General features: G+C 40.7%; 1 protein-coding gene across 2 annotated transcripts in view; it reads right to left on the reverse strand.

The window, feature by feature from the left end:
• Positions 1-25,224, reverse strand: part of map2k4a (mitogen-activated protein kinase kinase 4a) — a 179,693-nt gene that overhangs the window by 85,797 nt on the left and 68,672 nt on the right. For both annotated transcript variants that reach the window (XM_078225405.1, XM_078225404.1), the window contains one exon: positions 18,249-18,354. In XM_078225405.1, coding sequence (XP_078081531.1) covers positions 18,249-18,354 — 106 coding nt within the window. The remainder of the gene's footprint in view (positions 1-18,248; positions 18,355-25,224) is intronic.

Here is a 25,224-nt window from a genome sequence, read left to right on the forward strand (position 1 = left end):
AACGATTGGAGAAGGGAATTGGGAGTTCAGAGGATATGAGTAGAGAGAAATGAAAGGAGGCATGGCTGCAGAAGACTGGCAGCCAAAATGCGCACGTGGACAGACTCTGGGAAAGTCCAAGTTAGAGTTTGGTAACAAAAAATTAGGATCCATAAAAACCTGATAGTAAACAGGAATAGATAAGAGATAATAGGAAGGAGTCCAGAGTTAGAGGTCACGTGGTGAGATGGCATTGACTTAGGGGTAGAGAGGAGTCAGCACAGAAAATCGATGAACTGTTGCCCGAGTTTGAGGACAAGTGCCGCGAGTGATATGCAGAAGATTTTTTAAGATCCAAATCCCAAATCTTGTGCAAAAATATTACTTACTAAAACATGAACTGTCACCTTTGTAGGAGTCATGAAACTATGTTTAGTCAACAATGATAAAATTATTGTATAGGGCCTTTCTCAAGCTTAACAGACAGTTTTGCAGGGAACAGGAGTCACAATTTAAAATCAGCTGCAGCAAGATTCTAGAACTATCGAGACCCGGGAGCATAGCTTCCCATTGTTGATGGCTCCATGGCAAGCCTCAAACTGGCGTGATGTGGCACTCCTTGTCTTTTCTACGGAGCTGCTCTCCAGAATGCTTTTCAAGAGCATTGTCAATGGAGCTCCTCCAAAGCAGTGAGGAGGACCTCAATTTTATATTTTTTCAAGTTTTATCTAACAATCCACAAGGTGAGAGGATATTTTAAACAAAAAGTATACTAAAGCTTTACTTACTTGTCACTTATGTACAAATTATTATAATTACCATTATGCTCTTCTAAAATGCTATAAACCCATACCAAGACATTAGTCTCTTCTCAGTGCGTTAGTCATTGCAAAATCTTGTACATATTTTGGAATGTTGCCTAAACATTAGACTTTGACATTATTCATTGTCTAACCAAGTCATAAAATTGCATCATAAACTGTCAAAAGTAAACATTGACTTTATTACTTAATGTAAACCCTCGGATGCTGTCAATTGTATAGTGGCAGAATCCTCATCAAATATCTAAAACATTCCAGGCCCATTAAGATAGCAAAGGTAACAAGACAATCCAATATACTTGCCATCCATCTCATTTCCTTATTAATATGCATGCAGTATGACACAAGATTTCTCTTCAACTCAAAACAGTTTTATTAAATGGTGGCTCTCAACTCGATTTCAATGAAGGCACCCACCCCGAGTGCTGTCAGGTGGCTTCTTCTCAAGATGTTTCAAAAAAATCCTGATAACGTTATTAATAAGTTTATTTGTGTCACAAGCAAGCTTGTATTAACACTAAAGGAGATTGGTATAATACTCCTTGTACAAAAGGCCTCATTCCAAATTTACGATAATAAGTAGACTAGGTTAAAGTGAAGATTACAAGGTGTCTTATACGTTCACTTGTACATTCACTCCTGGTTAGCGAGGCTGGCACAGTTTCTCACGCTGATAAAGGGGGCTGGATTCAAGCAAGAGAATTGACTCCCTTTACCAATTAAATTTGCAAGTGTCAGGAGAATAAACTTTATCTACCGGATTTACGTAGTTAGGTTTCTTAGTAAGGAGGGAGGAACTTTCAGATGCAATAGACTAATGAGCTCCTGATCTTGCTGACAGGTGGAGCGTTATTGGCTAAGGCAATAATGTGTAATATTGTAATTGGACCCTCCAGTTTGAGTGACAAGCTGGACTGGAGATAAGCGTTCAGAAAAAGTATATCTGTATTGCATGTACTGTTATGCCATAGAGGGTAGTCAGCACTCACTGACTGTCTTCCCTCCTGATGCATTCATTAGCAATAAATTTCCTACCGTTCTTTAAATACATGCTGTCTTTCGTGGTCTCTGTATTGGTTGAGTGAGATCAACCGAGTACAAGCCCCCCCCAGAGGGGCACCCCAGAAAATTCCTCTTACCATTTGAACCTGCTTGCAGCATCAAATTGTAAGAGGAATCTTTTGTGGTCTCTGTGTTGAGTGAGGTCAGCTGAGTACAAGATCCGCCCAGAGGGACATCCCGGAAAATTCCTCTTACAAACACTGCAATGAAGTTACTGTGAAAATCCCCCAGTCGCAATACTCGGGTGCCTGCTCGGGTACAGAGGGAGAACTTAGCATGGCCAATGCACCTAACCAGCACGTTTTTTGGACTGGGAGAGGAAACCGGAGCACCTGGAGGAAACCCAGACAGACACAGGGAGAACATACAGACTCCACACAGATAGTGACCCAAACCAGGAATCAAACCCAGGTCACTAGCACTGTGAGGCAGCAGTGCTAACTACTGTGCCGCAGCAGTGCTAACTACTGTGCCACCCATAATTATAATACAAAGAATTTAGCAAACTCAAAGCTGGATGAATGGTTATTTTAGGTTTTATGGATTATTTCCAGTCTGGAGTGGTACAAACAAATTTACTGGCAGACTTGGGCGGTGAGAGCCCTTTCTCTGTTTAATATAAAAAACATTAATATTGAATCTTGAATTTGACTTGGATAATCTTCAGCTCATTGTCTTTGGCTGAAAAATTGCCAATGGGAGGCAGAATTCAACTGCTCCCACTTCTAAAATAGTGGGTGCAGTTGTGGGAACAGAAGAAAACAAGCTAGCATCGGATTTAAGTTAGGAGAAAAGGAATCAGTAGTCAAAATTGGAAAAATTAAAGATGAGGGGAACAACAGGGGCAATAATGAGATAAGAATTTTTTTTCACATTAGTTTAGTTTGTGATTTTTCCTATCACCAAAGCTATTTCTAAAGTTTAATCTGAAAAATGCAACTTTATTTAGTGGATGACCTAAATAGAAACACATTCAGCGTGCTCAGAAAAAAATTGTTTGCCAGTTAAACAATCCAATGTCATGGATAAGAGGAGGAGCAGACTATTTTGCTCATTGCAGTAATATTCACCAAAATCTTGCTACCGTTTTACACTTGCAGGATCTTGCAGTCCCACCGATGTGTACCCCTGCCATGGGTTTCCCAGCAGTGAGGGGTGCGTTCAATAGGAAAGCTGCCTTCTACCACCATGACACACACCATTGAGTGGGAGAAAAATCCCACCTGTTGAGATAACAGCATGCAAGAGATTATGCATGCTTTACTGAGTATCCTCTTCACTTGCATTGACAAGATAGCAGCTATTCTGACCACAGCAAAGACCCATAAACAGCTCGTATTCACATAGTACCTTTAAAAGTAGCAATATTTCTGAAGGCATTTAAAAGGAGTGCAATTAGACAAAAATGATAGATCCAAAAGAACAGATATTATGACAAACAGTTAAAATCTTAGTCAAAGAGGTAAAAGGGAACCAGGGCTTATGTGAAGTTCTAAGGGTGGAGAGGCATTCATGCATGTGGACGAGAATTTTAAAACAGAGACACTGCTAAACTGGGAATCAATGTTGGTCAACGAACACTGGCAAATGGGCAAGAGAAACTTGGTACAGCTTGGGATATAGCTAACAGAATTTTGGATGAGCTCAAGTTTATGGAGGATGGAAGGTTGGAATCCAGCCAGGATCGAATTGGAACAGTTGAGTTAGGAGATAATAAAAGCATGAAGAAAGTTTCATCACAAACTAAAGCAGGGTGGAGATAGGCATTGTTACTGGAGTGGAAGCAATTGATCTTTCTGATGGAGACGGTATAGGTCAGAAACTCGCACAGGGTTAGAAGAAACATAGAAAAACTACAGCACAAAACAGGCCCTTTGGCCCCACAAGTTGTGCCGAACATACCCCTACCTTTTAGGCCTACCTATAACCCTCCATCCTATTAAAGTCCCATGTACTCATCCAGGAGTTTCTTAAAAGGCCCTATTGAGTTTGCCTCCACCACCACTGACGGCAGCAGATTCCACTCGCCCACCATCCTCCGAGTGAAAACATTCCCCCTAACATTTCCCCTGTACCTACCCCCCAGCACCTTAAACCAGTGTCCTCTCGTAGCAGCCATTTCTACCCTGGGAAAAAGCCTCAGAGTCCACCCGATCTATGCCTCTCAACATCTTATATACCTCTATTAGGTCTCCTCTCATCCTACGTCAGGGTTGAAAAGTGCTGAGGTTAATCTATTCTTGATAATGGTCAAAAGACAGCTTTTCTTCAAGTTTAATGGAACTTAATGTAATAACTGTGCTCCCTCACTTTAGCATCTTTACCTGAAGATCTTTACCTCCCTCAGCAGAGGCATAGGTCAGCTTGCATTATGCCCTAATGCCCTGAAGCGCAATTGGAGCCTACAACTTTGATTCATGAGGCAAACATACGCTGAGCCAAACTGACATTGCGTCTGAACCTTCAAACAGGAAATACTTTCAAAGTGAGGATTTTACAGGTTGAAGTTGAAGCATACGGGTGGCACAGTGGCATAATGATTAGCACTGCTGCCTCAGCACCAGGGACCCGGGTTCAATTCTAGCCTCAGGTGATTGTGCAAATTCCACTCAGACATTCTCCCCATGTCTGCATGGGTTTCCTTCGGGTGTTCTGTTTTCCTCCCACAGTCCAAAGATGTGCAGGTTAGGTGCACTGGCCATGCTAAATTGCCCCTTAGTGTCGATGGATTAGAAGGGTAAATACATGGGGTTACGGGGATAGGGCCTGAGTGGGACTGTGGTCGGTGCAGACTTTTGATGGGCTGAATGGCCTCCTTCTGCACTGTAGGGATTCTATGATTCATCCAATAGTAAGCTATGACAAGATGCAACTTCAATCTGATATGATAGAAAATGGAACATCCCTAAACATAGTGAAAGACTTCTAAAGGGAGGAGAGAACACACAATTAACCCCCCCCCCCCCCCCCAAGAGTTTTTAAAAAAATGATCTTGTATTCAGACCATGTGGTAATGAACTGAACAAGGTGGCAAAACAAAACTGGTCTCAACATTAACTGTCCATTGTCCATGCAGTCACTATTTTCTTATTCTATAGCAAGGTAAATAATCCAATTCTGGCCTTCTTTGTCATTAAGTAAAAATAGTGGTTGCAAACAACTCTATTTCGATTGTTGAGGATAGAACATTTCTGAAAAATACTCCAATATTGAAGAAATAGCAGCCTTAATCTAGCTTGGCTCAGTTAGTAGCAGTTACATCAATTTGACAGAAGTGTGTGGGTTCAAATTCCACTCCAGCATTCGGGCACACAATCCAGGCTGATATTTCATACGAGATGCTGCACCAAAGCCCATCTGCCTATTCACTGAAGCTAGTTAAAGATACCGTGGCCCTAATGAGAATACATTTAAGTGTCTGAAACATACCAGGTTTTTGTTGGTGTTGGTTTGTGCTTGCACTTGTGAAAGTGAGTTGTGGTACTTACATTGCATAATATCCTTTTAAAATTACATGAATTTACATGATGGTTCGCCACCCCTTGGGGCATAATGCTCAAATCAGTTTTATTTTGATGAATAAGCCACTTAATATTTAGTGAACATAAGCAGCAATTTTGTGAGCATTAAATCCTTGGTCTTCTGGATCTTCTGCTGGGACCGTAAGTATGTGCCAGGTGTACCATTTTATCTTTCAGCATTACAATAGAGTATCCTATCATCTGCCAGCAGTACCGAATGTACAATTCTGCACTGCATTTCCGAATAGCAATAGAAGAGGTTCGGTTTTTATTCACCATGGTGCCGCTGGGTGATTCAAAACACATCAACTTGTATTTATATAGCACCTTTAACGTAATAAAAACAAGTCCCAAGGCATTGCCCAAGAGCAAAATAGGACACAAAGCCAACTAAGCTGATATTAGTGTAGTTAATCAAAAGCTTGGTAAAAGAGGTTAAGTTTGAGGTGTGTCCTAAAGGAGGAGAGTGAGGAAGCGAGGCAGGGAATTTATAGAGGGAATTCAAGCGTGTAGCTGGTGCAGGTGAAGGCACGGCCACCAACAAGGACATAAGAGATAGGAGCAGGAGTCAACCATTTGGCCTCTCAAGCCTGCTCCAGACTTCAATCAGATCACTGCTGATCTGACTGTGACTTTAATTCCACTTTCCCCTCTCCTTCCCCCCCATAACCTTTGACCCCCTTGTGGATCAAAACTCAAAGTCAGGCTCAATGATTCACGCTCCACTGTTCTGAGGTAGTTAATCCCAAAGATTAATGACTGAGCAAAGAAATTCCTTTTCATCTCGGTCTTAAATGGGAAACAAAAACATAGTTTATTTGTCACAAGTAAGGCTTACATTAACAATGCAATGAACTTACTGTGAAATTCCCCTAGTTGCCACAGTCCGACGACACCTATTTGAGTCAGTGCACCTAACCAGTACGTCTTTCAGACTGTGGGAGGAAACTGGAGCAGCTGGAGGAAACCCACGCAGACACAGGGAGAATGTGCAAACTCCATACCCAAGCCGGGAATTGAACCCAGGTCCCTGGTGCTGTGAAGCAGCAGTGCTAACCACTGTGCTACCGTGCCGCCCATCAACTCTGTCTGATCGTATGATGATTTTCTACATGCCCTGATGTTACTACTTTAATAATGGATTCCAGCATTTTACGAATGACAGATGTTTGGCTAACTGGCCTTTAGTTTCCTCCTTCTCTCGAATAGAATTTGTAGTTTTCTATTCCACTGGCAACTCACCAGAATCTAGGGAACTTTGGAAGATTACAAGCAATGCACCCACTATATATGCAGCCAATTATTTTAAGACCCTAGGATGCCAGCCATCAGGTCCAGGGAACTTATCAGCTTTTAGTCCCATTAATTTACTTAAACTTAAACTAAAGAAAAAGGTTAAGCTTTAAGTGCCTCCCTCCCTCTTGCTCCTTGATTTTCTACTATTTTTAAAGATGCTTTTTGTGTATGAAGATAGATACAAAATATTTGTTCCTAGTTTCTGCCATTTCCATGTTTCCCATTACTAATGTCCCAGTCTCATCCTCCAAGGGACAAATGTTTGCTTTAGCTACTTTCCCTTTTCATATACCTGTAGAAGTTCTTACTGCCTTGTTTTTATATTTCTTGCTGGTTTCTCATATTTTAAGTGACGGTGGAGCAACTAAGTTCAGTGGTGCCTAAGAGACCAGAATTGAAGGAATACAGATGCCTTGGGAGGGTTATGGGGCTGGAGATCACAAGAGATCTCCAGTAGAGATGTTAGGCCCTAGAACAAACTGAACATTCGAGATGAGAATTTCAAAATGGAGGCATTGCTCAACTGGGAACCAGTCCAGGTCAGACAGCACAAGAGTATTGAGTGAACAGGACTTGGTCTGAGTTAGTATACAGGCTGTTTACCCCAGTCCAACACCGGCATCTCCACATCATTAGTATACAGGCAGCGGAGTCTTGGATGAGCAGAAGTTTATAGAGGGTAACTGTGCAGCCATGGGGAAGAGAAGCCATTCCACGTAATACTCCAACTATAATGAGAGAGATAAGAATCGAACCAGGCAACTGCAGTCCCCCCCAACACAGAGACATTGGTGCATGATGCAGTCAACCACATTAAAGGTCATTGACAGGTCAAGAAAGACGAGGGGAGATAAGTTACCTTAGCCACAATCACATATGGCATGATATTTGACTTTAATATGAGCTGTTTTGGTTCTGATGAAAAAAATATTTATCTGAAATTTAACTGTTCCTCTTTACAGATTCTACCAGACTTGGTGAAAGCAAGGTTGCCCACATAGCTACACCATGATGCTGACAAGAGAACTTCTAAATGTTGGCCTAAGTGCAATAATAAATTCACTCATTTGTTTAGTGAAAGGAAGAAAATGTGTTTGGCGAGTGCTTTCGCTGGACCCTGAAATAATAATGGCACATCAAAGCAACACATCTGATTGAAAAAGTGTTTAAGAAAAAGGACATAGGCCAACAGAAAGCAGGTAAAATTTATTGAAGAACATAAGGTATTACATTTCCAAAGTATAGGGAAAGAGTTCATACAGTAAAGGGAGAGAATTTAAAAACGGATATTTTAGGAGTTTAATTACATAAACCTTTCAAGTGGCTGGACATGTTGGTGGTATTTAAAAAAAATACGTGCTGGTTTGGGCTTCATTAAAGTGCTTAATTTGGAAATTGGTGACTGGGGGAGTTTGGTGTAGGGCAAAAAGGTGCTCCTTTCATCAGAAAGAAGAGGTGGGAGTTGCTACTGACTTAATATTCTCTAAACTGGAGGAAGTAAAGGGAGTAATTTAAGGGTAAGTCATGGTATAAGCTTGGCTAAGTGGAATGCTCACCCAGTGGAATGTGGCAAATCTGGGCCACTTCCAGTGTCCAGAGATGTGCAGGAAATGTTTCCCGCTGCAACTACTCGAAATCTGGGTTTGAGAGCTGGAGCTGCAACTGGAGTCACTGTGGAGCATCCACAAGCATGAGATCATTGATTTTACATACACTGCAGGTAAACAGTGCACAGGTTGAAAGGGAATGGGTGACTGCCAGACAGAGTAAAAGCATTAGGCAGGTAGTGCAAGAGTCCCCTGGGTCCATCTCCCTCTCCAATAGATTTTCCATTTTGGATACCACTGAGGGAGATGGTTTCTCAGGGGATTGCAGCAAAAGCAGTGACACCACAATGGAGAAAATGAGAGTGGGACAGCAACAGCAATAGGGGATTCAATCGCAAGGGAAACAGACAGACATTTCTGTGGCTGCAGGTGTGACACCAGGATGGTATGTTGCCTCTCTGGTACCAGGGTCAAGGATGTCATTGAGTAACTGCAGGACATTCTGAAGGGGAGGGTCAACAGCCAGAGGCCATGGTCCATATCAGTATCAATGGCAGAGATAAAAAGAGGGGTGCAGTTCTGAAAGCAGAATACATGGAGCTAGAGAATAAATTAGAAAGCAGACCTCAAAGATAGCAATCTAAGGATTACTCCCACTGCCAGTTGCTAGCAAGATCAGAAGAACAGTAAAACAGACCAGATGAATGAACAGCTGGAGATGGATTTCAATTCCTGAGGCATTGGAACCAACACCGAGGACCTGTACAACCTGGACCAGTTGCAACCTAGCAAGATGGGGATCAATATCCTCACAGGTATTTGCTAGTACTGAGGGGGAAAGTTTTAAACTAGAGTGACAGGGTGATGGGAAATGAGTGGGGAGAGACACAAAAGGAAGAAACAAGATTAAAATGAAACACAAGTAGAAAGAGGAAATAGGAGCTAGCAGGAAGCAGGACCATAGCACAAATATAAATGTGTAAAAATGTTTAAAAGACATGTGCAAAGGCACTGTAACAGAATGCATTCCCAATAAGGTAAATGAATTAACAGCACAAACTGATGTACACAGGTATATGATAATGATTACACAGACGTGGTTGCAGGATGATCACGGCTGGGAACTGAATATCCAAGGGCATTTGATATTCTGGAAGCACAAGTAAAGTAAAAGAGGGGAGGTGGTATTGTTAGTTAAGGATGAAATCTGTACAATAGGATACGAGTTCAGTAAATCTAAATGTAAAATCAGTTCGAGTGGAGCTAAGAAGCTATGAGACAGAAAACATTACTGGAAGCCCTCAGGCCTCCAAATAGTAGTGCTGAGGTAGGACGTGACATTTGCACGTAACAAGGGTGCTATAGCAATCATGGTGACCTTAATCTACATATAAACTGAGCATCCAAATTAGCAATACTACTGTGGTAGATAAATTCCTGGAGCATGTAAGATTTTTTCAGACCAGTACATTGAGGAACCAACTAGGGAACATCCTAGCCTAGATTTTGCATTGTGCAATGAGAAAGGGTAATTAATAATTTTGTTGTTGAGGGAACAGTGACAACAACATAATTGAATTATTCATTTGGACATAAAGTGAAGTAGCCCAATCTGAAACTAGGGTCCTAAATTTAAGCAAAGGAAACTACAAAGGTACGAGGCTTGTGTTGGCTGAGATAGATTGGAGAACTTCATTAAAAGTCATTTGGTAGATAGGCAATGGCTAATATTTAAGGTGGGCAGATGCGGGCGTTGGACTGGGGTAAGCACAGTAAGAAGTCTCAAACACTAAGTTAAAGTTCAACAGGTTTATTTGGTAGCACAAGCCTTCAGAGTGCCACTCCTTCAGGTGAGTGAGTAGTGTTCACATACAGGGCATATATAGACACAAACTCAATTTACAAGATAATGGTTGGAATGCAAGTCATTACAGGTAATCAAGTCTTAAAGGTACAGACAATGTGAGTGGAGAGAGGGTTAAGCACAGGTTGAAGAGGTGTGTATTGTCTCCAACTAGGACAGTTAGTGAGACCCCACAAGCCCAGGCAAGTCGTGGGGGCCACAGACAGTGTGACATGAACCCAAGATCCCGGTTGAGGCCGTCCACATGTGTGTGGAACTTGGCTATCAGTTTCTGTAACTAATAGCCGAAACTGATAGCAAAGTTCCGCACACGAGGTCAGCCTCAACCGGATCTTGGGTTCATGTCACACTGTCTGTGGCCTGCACGACCTGCCTGGGCTTGCTGGGTCTCGCTAACTGTCCTGGCTGGAGACAATACACATCTCTTTAATCTGTGCTTAACCCCCTCTCCACTCACATTGTTTGTACCTTTAAGACTTGATTACCTGTAAAGACTCGCATTCCAACCATTATCTTGTAAATTGAGTGTGTGTCTGTATATGCCCTCTTTGTGAACACAACTCCTCACTCACCTGAAGGAGTGACACTCCGAAAGCTTGTGCTACCAAATAAACCTGTTGGACTTTAACCTGGTGTTGTGAGATTTCTTACTAATATTTAAGGAACAAATGTATGCATTGCAACAACTATAAATTCCCTCCTGGCACAAAAACACAACTGGAAAAGCAGCCTAACCATGGCGAACAAAATAAGTTAGGGATAGTATTAGGTCCAAAGAGGAGTCATATAATGTTGCTATAAAAAAAAATCAAGCCTGAGGATTGGGAGCAGTTTAGAATTCAGCAAAGGAGGTCAAAGACATTGATTAGGAGGGGAAAAAATAGGATGAGTCAGTAAACTTGTAAAGAACATGAAAGCAGATTATAAAAGCTAAGTATGCAAAAAGAAAACAATTAGCAAAGACAAATGCAGATCACATAGTCCAACATGTGAGAATTTATGAGAACAAGGAACTGTCAGACCAATTAAACAATTACTTTAGTTCTGGCTTCATGGAAGAAGACACAAATGGCTTCTCAGAAATGCTAGGGAACCAAGGGTCTAGTGGGGAGGAATTAAAGGAAGTTAGCATCAAACAAGTGCTGGAGAAATTAAGAGGATTGAATAATGCACATCCTGGGGTATGAATGGAGGTGGCCATGGAAATAGTGGATGCATTGGTTGGTATCTTTCAAAATTCTACAGCTTATGGAACAGTCCTGGCAGATTAGAGGTGGCAAATGTAACCACTATTTAAAAAAAAGAGGGGGAGAAAACAGAATTGTGGACTGGTTAGCCTAACAGTAGTAGGGAAAATCCTAGGGTCTTATATTAAAGTCAGTGATAACAGGACACTTAGAAAATATCAACATGATTAGACAAACATGGATTTATAAAAGGATAATCATGTTCGACAAACATATTGGAGTTTTTTTTGAGGATGTAATTGGCAGAATAGGTGGGGGAAAGCCAATGGGATGAGGTGTATTTGCATTTTCAGAAAGTCTTTAAAGTTCCCCACAAAAGGTTAGTGTGCAAAATTAAAGCACATGGGATTGGGGTTAATACACTGGCATGTGTTGAGAATTGGTTAGCAGGCAGGAAACAGAATAGGAATGAGTCTTTTTCAGAATTGCGGATAGTGACTCCTGGCACACCGCAGGGATCAGTGCTTGGGCACCAGCTATTCACAATATACATATTAATGATTTGGACAAGGAAGGCAAGTGTAACATTTCCAAGCTTGCTGGTGACATGAAAATTGGTGGGAATGAGAGTGGTGAGGGGGAATGTAAAGAGGTTTCAACGGCAATTTAGACAAGTTGACCGAAGGAGAAAATACATGGCAGATGCAGTGTAATGTGGATAAGTATGAAGTTATCCACTTTGGTAGGAAAAACAGAATGGCAGGGTATTATTTAAATAGTGATAGATTGTCCTTGCACACCAATCACTGAAAACAAGCATGCAGGTGCAGCAAGCAGTTAAGGCGGCTAATGATATGTTGATCTTCATTGTTGAGTACAGGAGAAAGGATGTCTTGCTGCAGCTGTACAGAGCCTTGGTGAGATCACACCTGGAGTAGTGTGCGGTTTTGGTCTCCTTACCCAAGAAAGGGTATACTAGTCATGGAGGAAATGCAGCAAAAGTTTACCAGACTGATTCCTGGGACGGCAGGATTGTCATATGGTGAGAGACTGGGTTGACTGGGCCTGTGTTTATTGGAGTTTAAGATAACGAGGAGGGACCTCATTGAAACATATAAAATTCTGATCAAAGGGTATGAGGCACATGAGTATCAGCCATGATCATATTGAATGGCCAAGCAGGCTCAAAGGGCTGAATGGCCAACTCATGCTCTTATTTGTGTGAAAGAATATTTCATAACTTTAAGTGAATAAACACAACAGCTCCTTCAAGCACAACATAAATGCAATGTGTTGAATGGCCACCAGCCGTGCTGCAAAATTTAATGATTTTGAAAGAAAAAAGCAGTGGAATCAAGTTCCACACTGTCACTTCTTGAGCCAAGTGAAACTCAATTTAGTTTGTAGCACAAGTGATTAATGTCACAAGGCAACTTCCTCATTTACCTCACTGAACCCCAGCTCACCCCCCCTCCCGCCTGCCCCCCAGCCCAGTGCATGACAGCATGATCTTATTCACACATGGGAATTTTAATAATTATTACCCTATTTATTCTATCACGTCAGAAAATTGGAAGAGAAATACAACAAAATTGTAACCAAAAGTTAAGCATCATACAGTTAAACAATCCTGACAAACATTCAAAACACCCATACTACAAAATCTGAAGCCCCAGAACCAAGCAGAACTAAAATACAGGAAAGCAGCTATATGCATTTGTATTAATCAGAGGAGAGATGCACACAATACTCTGAAAGACAAACATTAATATGCATTTTGTAAATAAAGTACTCTACTGATACCCAGTGGCAATAAATTGCAAACTGCATATATTTATTTTCTAACGTAGTTGTGAGGCACCACAAATGAAGTGCTGCAAGTCCCTTGCTTTCCCCAACAAGTCAGAAGTTTATATATAACAAAAGCCGCACTGTTGGCCAGGATGAAAATACAAAGGTAATTGTAATGAAGTATAATAACTAGTTCCAGAATTACATGCTTTCTAAGTTACACATTTTGCAATCCCAAACATTTCCAGCACTTTATTTTTATCACAAACAAACCTTATCCATTTCATTTCTAAAGATATGAAGTCTTTACCCACAGGAGCTGGAAGTTCCAAGCCTTGTTTTTGGGCAGGCCTAGCTAGCTCTACAGAAAACATCAGTGTAAAATATAAGAAACTAATGAAAGAAAAGTGGTAAATGTTAGCACTATAACATTTAGTTTCTGAATCTAATGGAAATGACTGCCAAAAACTAACTTAAAAAAAGACCAAATAGAAATGCAAATTCTGCTTTGGAATTCTCAATATACAAAGAACAAATTACAACACAGGAACAGGCGCTTCAGCCCTCCAAGCCTGCACCGACCATGCAACCCATCTGAACCAAAACCCCCTACCCTCCCGGGGACCATATCCCTCTATTCCCATCCTATTCATGTATTTGTCCAGAAGCCCTTAAAAGTTGCTATCGTACCTGCTTCCACTACCTCCCCCAGCAGCGAGTTCCAGGCACTCACCACCCTCAGTGTTTTAAAAAAAACTTGCCTCGTACATCTCCTTTAAACCTTGCCCCTCGCACCTTAAACCTATGCCCCCTTGTAATTGACTCTTCCACCCTGGGAAAAAACTTCTGACTATCCACTCTGTCCATGCCCTTCGTAACCTTGTAGACTTCTATCAGGTCGCCCCTCAACCTGCATCGTTTCAGTGAGAACAAACCAAGTTTCTACAACCTCTCCTCATAGCTAATGCCCTCCATTCCAGGCAACATTCTAGTAAATCTTCTGCATCCTCTCCAAAGCCTCCCCATCCTTTTGATAGTGAGACGACCAGAATCAAACAGTATATTCCAAGTGTGGCCTAACCAAGATTCTATAAAGCTGCAACATGACTTGCCAATTTTTAAACTCAATGCCCTGGCCGACGAAGGCAAACATGCCATATGCCTTCTTGACTACCTACTCAACCTGCGTTGCTTCTTAGTGACTTGTGTACCTGTACACCCAGATCCCTCTGCCTTTCAATACACTTAAAGGTTCGGCCATTTACTGTACATTTCCCAGCTGTATCAGATCTTCCAAAATGCATTACCTCACATTTGTTCAGATTAAACTGCATCTGCCATCTCTCCAACCGATCTATATCCTGCTGTATCCTCCAACGGTCCTCATTGCTTTCCGCAATTCCACCAACCTTTGTGTCGTCCGCAAACTTACTAATCAAACCAGTTACATTTTCCTCCAAATCATTTATATATATTACAAACAGCAAAGGCTCCAGCATTGATCCCTGAGGAACACCAATAGTCACAATCCTCCATTCAGAAATGTACCCTTCCATTGTGACCTTCTGTCTCTCTGTACTGGACAACATTACTGGATACTAGACCAATAATGCAAGACGAATAAATAAATACATTTTAGTAAAATGTAAATGTTTATTTATTAGTCACAAGTAGGCTTACATTCACACTATAATGAAGTTACTGTGAAAATCCCCTAGTCACCACACTCCGGCAAACATTTTCCAAAAGTCAAGATGGATAATTCTTGTAGACACTTTTTTAAAAAAAAACTGCACACTATTTTGAGACAAGAATACCCAACCTCCCTTTAGCATTCATATCATATTTCAGACCACCAACAAGCCTCATCTTGCATAGGCTTAATGTGCCATGAAGAGACTCAAGGAAATGCTGAATGATACATCAACACAAACAAATTTTGACAAAATTGTCTGATCCTTCAAATGAAGAAAATTTGCAGATTCAGATTTGTCGCCATGTAACTAAAGAACCCCAAGTCTGGTACCATTCTATTAAGTCTCCTCAGCCCCTTCCCCAAGGCCTTGACATACTCCCCAAAGGGTAGTGTCCAAAAGTGAATGCAATGCTCCAACTAAGGGCTAGCCATGATTTAGAAGGGTCAGTCATAACTTCTTGCATTTTTACTCTACCTCTATTTGTAAAGCCAAGGGTCCCGTATTTTAACAAGCGTCTTAATTTGTCCCAGTACCTTCAAAGATTTGTCTACATGTACCCCTTGGTCCTCTGTTCCTGTCTCCTGTATAAATTTGTACCATCTAGTTAATACTGCCTCTTACCTCCCAAATGCATCACTTTGCTTCTCTGAAGTAAATTTTATCCGTGATGTATCTGGCCATGTATCCTCAATTATGCTACTGTTTACGCGTAATGACTTTCATATCATCTGCAAACTGAAATTATGCCCTGCATGTGCAAAAGCCCAGGTCTATATTATTCTTTCATTTAATTAGGTTTCTCTCAGGGCTTCAGAAAATGTTTGAAATGTTATGAAAATTGGGTTATCAATGTATTAAACCAAACTTCTGCCCCACAACGTCACCAGCTGAACCCTGGAATACATTTTACTTCAATATAACCTATTCATTATACAAGCACGTCAATTAATACTACAAAGCCAGTACATTGAAAAGTTAGTTTTCAGAACAGCTTTTTTTAATTAATTGATGCAAATGAAAACATTTCTCTACTCTTCTTGTCATTAAAGTCTTCTATACGGTTCCGAAACTTAGACATTGTACAAACGCCACCTAAAAGGACCTGGAGATGTACCATCAATGCTGTCTGAGACATATTCACTGCATCAGCTGAGAGGACAAGCATACTAACATCAGCATCCTTGATCATAGAATCATAGAATCCCTACAGTACAGAAAGAGGCCATTCGGCCCATCGAGTCTGCACCGACCACAATCCCACCCAGGCCCTACCCCCATATCCCTACATATTTTACCCGCTAATCCCTCTAATCTACACATCCCAAGACACTAAGGGGCAATTTTTAGCATGGCCAATCAACCTACCCCGCACATCTTTGGACTGTGGGAGGAAACTGGAGCACCCGGAGGAAATCCACGCAGACACGAGGAGAATGTGCAAACTCCACACAGACAGTGGCCCAAGCCGGGAATCGAACCCAGGCCCCTGGAGCTGTGAAGCAGCAGTGCTAACCACTGTGCTACCGTGCCGCCCCAGATGGAGCCAAGAGCATCAGCTTCGAGGCAGTGATCATCCGAAACCAACTCCGCTGGGCCAGCCATGTGCTTAGGATGTCAGAGTCCAGACTGCCAAAGCAAACCTTCTTTGCCCAGCTTAAGGAAGGCACCCAAACATGAGAAAGGAATCTGATCATTAGAAAATGTTTTAAAAGTAGTGCATTCTTAATCAGGCATTATTGGAAAACGAACAAATCAATAACTGCATGTATTTTCAGAACCTTGGTATGTTTTGGCGATCATTAACGAGTTTGGATGTCCACCTAAGAAACCCCACGTTACTGGTTACTCTGTATTACAGCCACAGCTTCAAAGACACCTTGAAGGCTTACCTCAAGAAATGCAACATGCACATCAATATCTGGGAGATCACTGCTCAGAAAAAGACCTACTTAGAGGAATTTCCTGATTGAAGGGATATAATTCTTTGAAGACACCCAATGGCAAGAGGAGGCCTGGAAAGAGAGCCTGAGAAAAGGAATGCCAGCGGTTTAGAACCCAAGGACCAAGCCCACCTCCCAGAACACCTGTCAAGTGTACAGTCAGAGATGTGGCTCTAAGATTGGGCTCAGCAACCAAGCAAGGACCCACAGAACCCAGGACCAGTGACACGGAGTTTCTTAGGTGGACAATCATACTCATTAGCAAGTGATCGCCAAAGCATATAAAGGCTCGGAAAATGCATGCAATTATTGAGTGGTCAGTTTTCCCAATAATGCCTGATTCAGAATACACTTCTTTTGGAACATTTTATAGTGATCAAGTTCAGTAGTCTCAACCAATTCCCTTTCTTCAATGCTGAATTTTTTTTTTTATAACTGCCTTAACCATCTTAGAAGGTTAGCGTCTATGTCTGCTTTCAAAATGATTTTATGATGGCAGGAACTGCACTTCTATCAGAAAGGACTGTCTGCTTCCTCAGAACTCAAGTCTCACCACCACTAGTAAAGTCCACAGAATAAATTGGAACAAACCAGAGCTTCAATTCGGACCTTAAGGTTAAGTGAAGTACTGAACCATTTAGAACAAAAAACTGTACTGTTTATTAGAAATTTTGTTCCATTCTTAAAAACAGGTATACATGCAAGATATTACTTAGACTTAGTAGCATCTCAGATGCAATGAGGCAGACATAGCATTCTAGCTTTAGGCTAGTGACATGTTCCAGGAAAGAGAGTAGGCCATGAAAACAAAGATATTAACTGAAAAATAATGAAATAACCACAGGATAAGATGGCATTATCTATTATTTGTACAGTCTCAAAAGTATCACTACAAAGGGAGTTTGTCTCCCACTAATGGGACTTGATGTCTGATAGAACTCTACCAGTCAACTATCAGCTGTTGCTCCATGTTTCAATCGACAAATGTTGATGTTTCTGAAAAGCTTTTTCATCCTATATTTACTGCATATTACAAAATAAAACACATGCAAATGGAAATCTGTAATACCATACAACATGTAATAAAATAGGAAGTTGAAACTAATCAATATTTTCACAGAATTCTAAATTATAAACAACAGTTGGTGCCATGATTTTCAGTTGCAATAACTTTGACGACTAATTAACACATTGATCTCTACAGAATATTATTCAGCAGTGCTCCAGCAAATAAAAAATAATCTGAAGCACTCAAATCTCAGTTATGGCATCCCCACAGTACCAAGTGCTGATTTTCGTCTAGTCATCAAGCAAAGCACTGGGTGAAAAGTAAGGCACCTAAATCAATAAGAGCAAGGATTCTCAGGTTGAGAGATATGAATCACTGAACAGAGAAAATGCTAAAGGGGACCGGTAACAGACCCATCATCTCTGCTGGCTATAAAAAAAAGGGTAACAAAAGAATGCTCCAGTATTTGTTGGATGCAAACATTACCAATCTTAATGGATGTTTTAAATTGTAAAGCTAGAAGACTTAACTCACATGTGTGGGTTCTGAAAATGAACTCCTCCTGTTGGATTTAATGGAAGCCTTGCTGTTGTCTTGATGGCTGGGTTGGCAAAATTCAACTTCAATGCTTTGCGTTTAACTGTTTAAAAGAAAGGTGAGAAATAAGAAAGCAGAAAAGATATTGTATTAAATCATACCATCCACTAGGTCCTAGATACTGTACCTTTGCTCAACACATAGATCTATTCAATTTTACAATTGTAATGAATTCAAGTATTATGCTTATAATGTGACGTGCTACATCAATGGGAGGAAAAGGAGGACGGCTTTTTTTAAGAACAGAATTAAACTTGGCATGCTTAGGGACACAACTTTGCTCTACTGCTGCCTTCTCTGTGATAAACTTCAGCAACAATTGTCTCATGACAGATTTTGCACAAGATTCTGGGATTGCAAAACAACATCACTCTATACTTTGTAAGACAATTATAACTTAGCAAACAGATTTTCAAAGCAGATGAGAGCTGGAGGGAAGCAGCTGAGCTTAACTGTCTCATCATCCAACACCAAATAGAATTCACCAGATAGCGATCAGGGATGGGAACTCCAATGAATTTTCTCTTCCCTTACCAAGAGCACATAGATTGATTGTAGCGTTAATTTTGTTACCCCAGCTGAGCTTAGTTAACTGTGCACAGATTAGAAAGTGAATTCGGAAATGTCTAATATGTATGGTCCATTTCCTGAGCCAACACCATGGTTATTGGTTCCCAAAATGCTGGCCATAGCAAGATTCTATTTGCTTGGGGAAATGGGGCCGGTTTCAAATGAATAAATATGAAGATTTTCCACCATCTTTCCAAATGTAGGAATGAGTTACATTTTCCCTACATGTTTATACATATTTACTACATCTCACAAAAAGAAAACACATACATGACCCTTTCCACTTTGAGGAACATGTTTATTTTGCCACTTGAGAAACAAGTCGTGTTACACATTGACATTTCATTTCATCATTTCAAATTGATCAAACAAGACATATGGGTTTGTTACTGAACTAGCAGCACAGCACAGGTTTTGTGTCTGAGTTTGAGTGGCAGTGTACAGCCAAAACTGGATTTTTTCAAATTTATTCTAACCGCATAGTTAAGGCCAGCATTTCTTATCCATCCCACATTGCCCTTGAGAAGTCAGCCTTCTTGAACCACTACAGTCCATTAAAGCTTTTCCTGTGCTGGTTTCAATACAGCTGAGTGGCTGGCTTGGCCATTTCAGTGCAGTTTTGCAAAGGTAATTAGGGATGTGTAATAAATGCTGGTCTTGCTAGTGATGTTCGTATCTCATGAATGAATTCTTAAAAAGATCAGGATCAATCACATTACAGTGGGTATGAAGTCACACACACATAAATATATATAAATATAAATAAATATATATATATAAAAATATAAATAAATATATATATATAAATGGCCAAATTCCTTCCCCAAAGGGCACTAGTAAATAAGGTGGGTTTTTAACCACAATCTGGTTATTACATGGAGACCAGGAGCTTTTTGTTCTCCTAAGAAACTAAGTAAATTCACCATTTACCATGGTGGGATTTGACCCCTCATCTTTGGATTAGCCTAGGCTTCTAAATTCCCAGTAATTTAACCATGATGCTACCACACCCATAATTATAATGTAATCACTGCCATTATATTATGGGACTACACACGCAGTTTACTGCAGACATCTAATGACAGTACTTGTATTTTTACCTTTAAATTTTACCTGAATGCTGAGCTGAAACTAAACAGCCACTGTTGTAATTTATCAGTGGCTACATTAAACTGAAAACTGCAGAATGCCAAGCTGGCAACAACATTTGAATGCTTACTGTGAGCAAAAGTTGATGCTGTGAAATTACACTGAAAATACCAGGTTGAAATGAAATTACTTCATTGTATTTTTTCAATCCAATGAAATCTAAATTTTGCATACTTGAATTATACACGAATTAATCCCAATCTATTTGGGATATGCCATTATTAAAGGGACAGGCAAGACTAACAATGTATATATTATAAATACTTCAGTTCCAGAAGTTGATTTTATAAAAGAACAAATGCACTGGCCACAATTCTATTAGAAAAGAAACACCAATTCTCTCAGTTGCTGGGAACGGTTCTAAATCAAGTCTTCCTTGGTTAGACCATGGTATCATTAATAGGTTATCTTCTGCAACAGCTCCATTGTAAAGTGGGAGCTGCAACTTCAGGCAAGCCCAAGTGCCATCCTGGAACCAAAATAAGTCACAAAATTACACTACTGGTTGGACATTTATGATCAGCCATTCATCTGGTCAGGAGGAGAAATGATTGCCATTCATTCAGCCTTGGTATTCTGCTGCAAAGGCAACTTCTTCAACTCGGAATTTCCCAAATTCTAAAAAAAAAATTCAGAATCTGCTCCTGCTCTAAGGTGGAGGTAAAGAAGGATCTCCAAAGGGTGAAGAGTCAACAGGCCTTACACTTTGCTGCTGAGGCCTCCAAGATCATCTTCTGGACAAAAGTCTGCTCAATGGAGCAGGAGGATAGTATTTGTTTCTTCTTCCAAAAGAGCTCTGTGATTAGAGGCCTGAAGGAAGACGACGGCTCAGTAGCTTCATTGCAACCTGACTTCTGAAGGATCAGCATCCTTTTATGCTGGACTGTACGATGTTAAGATCACAGACAGCACAGCCTCCCAGACATTCTTGTCCTTGATCACGGAGGTTTTAGAGTCATAGAGTCATAGAGTCATAGAGGTTTGCAGCATGGAAACAGGCCCTTCGGCCCAACTTGTCCATGCCGCCCTTTTTTTAAAAAAAAATCCCTAAGCTAGTCCCAATTGCCCGCATTTGGCCCATATCCCTCTATACCCATCGTACCTATGTAACTATCTAAATGCTTTTTAAAAGACAAAATCGTACCCGCCTCTACTACTGCCTCTGGCAGCTCGTTCCAGACACTCACTACCCTGTGTGTGAAACAATTGCCCCTCTGGACACTTTTGTATCTCTCACCTTTAACCTAGGCCCTACCTTTGGGAAAAGATATTGACTATCTAGCTGATCTATGCCCCTCATTATTTTACAGATCTCTATAAGATCACCCCTAAGCCTTCTACGCTCCAGGGAAAAAAGTCCCAATATATCCAGCCTCTCCCTATAACTCAAACCATCAAATCCCAGTAGCATCCTAGTAAATCTTTTCTGCACTCTTTCTAGTTTAATAATATTCTTTCTATAATAGGGTGACCAGAGCTGTACAGTGTTCCAAGTGTGCCCGTACCAATGTCTTGTACAACTTCAACAAGACGTGACATTTGCAATTCTCCAGTCCTCTGGCACCAGCCTCTATCTGAGGAAGATTATGGTCATTGCCTCTGCAATTTCCACCCTTACCTCCCTCAGTATCCTCAGATGCACCTCATCTAGTCCTGGTGACTTATCATGTATAATCAGCAAATTAACATGCCCTCTTTCTCAATTTTTAGCCCAGTGTCTCAGCCACCTCCATATTCACTATAACTTTGGTGGCAGTTTCTTGCTTGGTAAAGACAGCTACAAAGTAGCCATTTAATACCTTAGACATGTTCTCTCCCCCCCCCCCCTCCCCATCACTGCATTCATATGTAAATTTCCTTTAATTTTTTTGTTCTTTCACAGGATATGGGTGTGACCGACCATTGCACTCCATGTGATGTAGGCACACCCATTGTCCTATCAGGGAGAAAGTTCCAAGCTCTTAAAAGGTCCCTGATCAAATGCTTCTTTAACTCCTGTTTACTATAGAAGACTTTTGAATTTTATGTTAGCGGCCAGTATCTTCTCATACTTAGTGTTAGGGGGACTAGCTAGGGTAAATACTTGGAGTTATGGGGATAGGGTCTGGGTGGGATTGTGGTCGGTGCAGACTCGATGGGCCGAATGGCCTCCTTCGGCACTGTAAGATTCTATGATTCTATTTATAATTGCCTTCCTCACTCTCCCCTCTGCATTTTTATGTTCAGCCTGGTTCTGATTTATATGATCAACCTGACACCTGTCATACGACCTTTCTCTACTCAAACTTTCTCTTTTCCCATCCAGGGAGCTCCGCCTTTGCCTGTCCCACCTTTCCTCTCTTTCCCCGGCATGGTGGCACTGCTGCCTCAGAGCGCCATTTTTTTAGATGACAAAACATAGGAGAGTCTGGACAAACCCAACTCTGGACGATCTGACAAAGGCCAAGTCCTTCGAGAGGAATAAAACTTCCGGAAGCGATGGTTTACCAGTGAAGTTGCATGCAACTCAGTGGGACTGGATCAGCCAAAATCTGCTGGAAGCATATGAGAGTATGCTTCCGCCTGGCAGCATGTCAAAACCTACGCAGAAAGGCATCACCGTGCTCATCTACAAGTGGTAGTGGGGGGCAGCGAATCAGAAATTGGCAACCTATGGACTACAAAATTCTGTCTGAGGTTCTTGTCAATTGAATCAAGCCGGTCTCAAGTTAGTGATCCACCCTGACTGGATCTGTGCTGTAGCCGGCAAGATGATCTCTAATTGCCTTGCACTCCTCAAGGATATGTGGGGGACAGGGGCATAGAGACCTGCCTCATCAGCCTGAACCTGGAATAAGCCTTCAGAACATGAGCAAAATTAACTGGAATAGAACTTGCAGTTTAACAATCTGAGACATATTGCATTAGACCAGGTACAATATAGTAAAATGTTCTCAATTAATAGAAAACGTTAATACTCAATTCAGCTCATTTTCAAAGCCCTTCCAAGTGGGCTTACTAAAAGAACATGACAAACAGTATGAAAAGTCTTGGGAGAAAAGCGATGAATCCAATTTTTGCAAAAAATTAGAGACTTCTGTATTTTTCTTTTAAAATCAAAGTCATGTAGCAGAAGCCAGTTTAAACTAACACTGCAACATAGAAAGCTTCTTTAAAAACACCCTAAACTTTCAAAGTCAATTTTCTCTTGTGGGAGAATTTAGAACTGGGGGCACAGTTTCAGCAAAAAGGGTCTCTCATTTAAGATGACGACAGAGAGAAATTTCTTCCCTCAAAAAACTGTCAACCTTTGGACTTCTCTACCTCAGTGAGCAATGATTCAAGGCTGAGTCAGACAAGATTTTTGATCTGCAAGGGTTATTTGGGGCAGGCAAGTAAGTGGAGTCAAGGTCACAATCAAATCAGTCATGATCGGATAGCATGGTGGAGCAGGCTTGAGGAGCTAAATGGCCTACTCCTTCCCCAATTTATGATCTTACATTCTTTGAGTGTGAAAGAAATCAATTAATCACCATTAAACAGCTATCTGCAATCAAAACATAGATCAGTCAAAATAAGTTAACATGTCAAATTCAGCATGCATTCATTAAATTAGAAATGTTTGTTTAATTTCAAGACATTTAAATCATTACAAATTTTGTTTCTATTGGATTTAAATAAACTTGATGTAAAAAAACTAAATGCAAACATCACAAATGCTGTTTACGACCACCAAGAATCACTTATGGTTCACAATCACCCATCTTTTGAATCATAACATTCAGGAAAAAACACAGGCCAGTGACAGTTAGGAACTGTACTGACGACAATGTGATGGCCAGAGTTGGTAAACAAGAACCCAAGTTCTACAAGGGAAAGAACTCACTTAAACTTTTGTCCAACTCATGATATTATGAACCACATTACAGTTAATACATTTTAGCCAGGCAAATTTTCTTTAAACGTTAAGTTTTAATCAGTGGTCTGAATGTTTAACCAATTTCTTTTTGGTGAATTGCTGTAATCCATTGGCCAGGCATAACATTCAGCTCAAACAAAATTTGAGTTAAAGATCGCTGGAGAAATTACTACAGATTAAATATTTCCCCTGAAGCAACTACCAGTTTAGAAGTTACAACATTTTATACAGACATAACACAAAAACAGAAAATGTTGGAAAATCTCAGCAGGTCTGACAGCATCGGTGGGGAGAGAACAGAGCCAATGTTGAGTCTAGATGACCCTTCATTTGGGGACCCTCAGAGCCAGCTCTGATGAAGCGTCATCTAGACTTGAAACGTTGGCTCTATTCTCTCCCCTCAGATGCTGTCAGACCTGCTGAGACTTTCCAGCATTTTCTGTTTTGTTTCAGATTCCAGCATCCACGATATTTTGCTTTTATCTTAGACATAACACAAGTTGTCCAAAATGGCAAATTCAGTGCAGGCCAAATTTAACGCAATAAAAGAACACATTCAGAAAAGAAATGTTGATTGCAAGCCACCAATCAGTATCCTGCAAAGATGTCCCTCTCACACATTTGCCAGTGATTCACAAAGAACTGCTATTGAAGTTGAGGCTGTACAGAAGCCAGCATTTGCATACTCTTAGCTAGCCCCGAGTCATCGTTACCAGAGCACAATCTTTCAAACCTAGCTTCACTTAGGGAAAGAAAGGCAAGGGGGAAAAAAAGAGCTGGAAATATAAAAGCTTCACCAGCTATTATCATTTTATTTATATAAATAATGTTCCAAGTCTAAACCAATCCACATTTCTGAAAACACACTTCTATGGTAGATGAACAATGTTTCAAATTTTTAAACAACTCTCCTTGTAAACATAAGCTTAGGGTGAAGCCAAGTAATTATTTCAGTCAATAGGATATTGTTCAATAATAGGAAAGGCAGGATTTCAGCTGTCAGTTTCCTATTACTTTGCAAGCCAACAGTAATATGCTGGTTACAATTTATGTGGCTTAGTGAAATTAATATATATTTTTAAAAATTGCTAGCCCATCTCACAAATAACAATGGGACTAAAGGAGCCAGAAGTAAATGTTGCAGCTGTGAGCTGACCTCATTTAAAGTTGTGTTCAATTACACAGTACTTTCACTAATAATAATGCATGCAAAATTTCTAAGATGTAATTTAAGAACAGCTCTAACATTAGAAGTATTGCCATGTTGATGTACAGTGATGCATGTGGAGCTGAGGG

Source organism: Mustelus asterias, chromosome 12 (genome assembly GCF_964213995.1).
Source record: "Mustelus asterias chromosome 12, sMusAst1.hap1.1, whole genome shotgun sequence".
Lineage (NCBI taxonomy): Eukaryota > Metazoa > Chordata > Chondrichthyes > Carcharhiniformes > Triakidae > Mustelus > Mustelus asterias.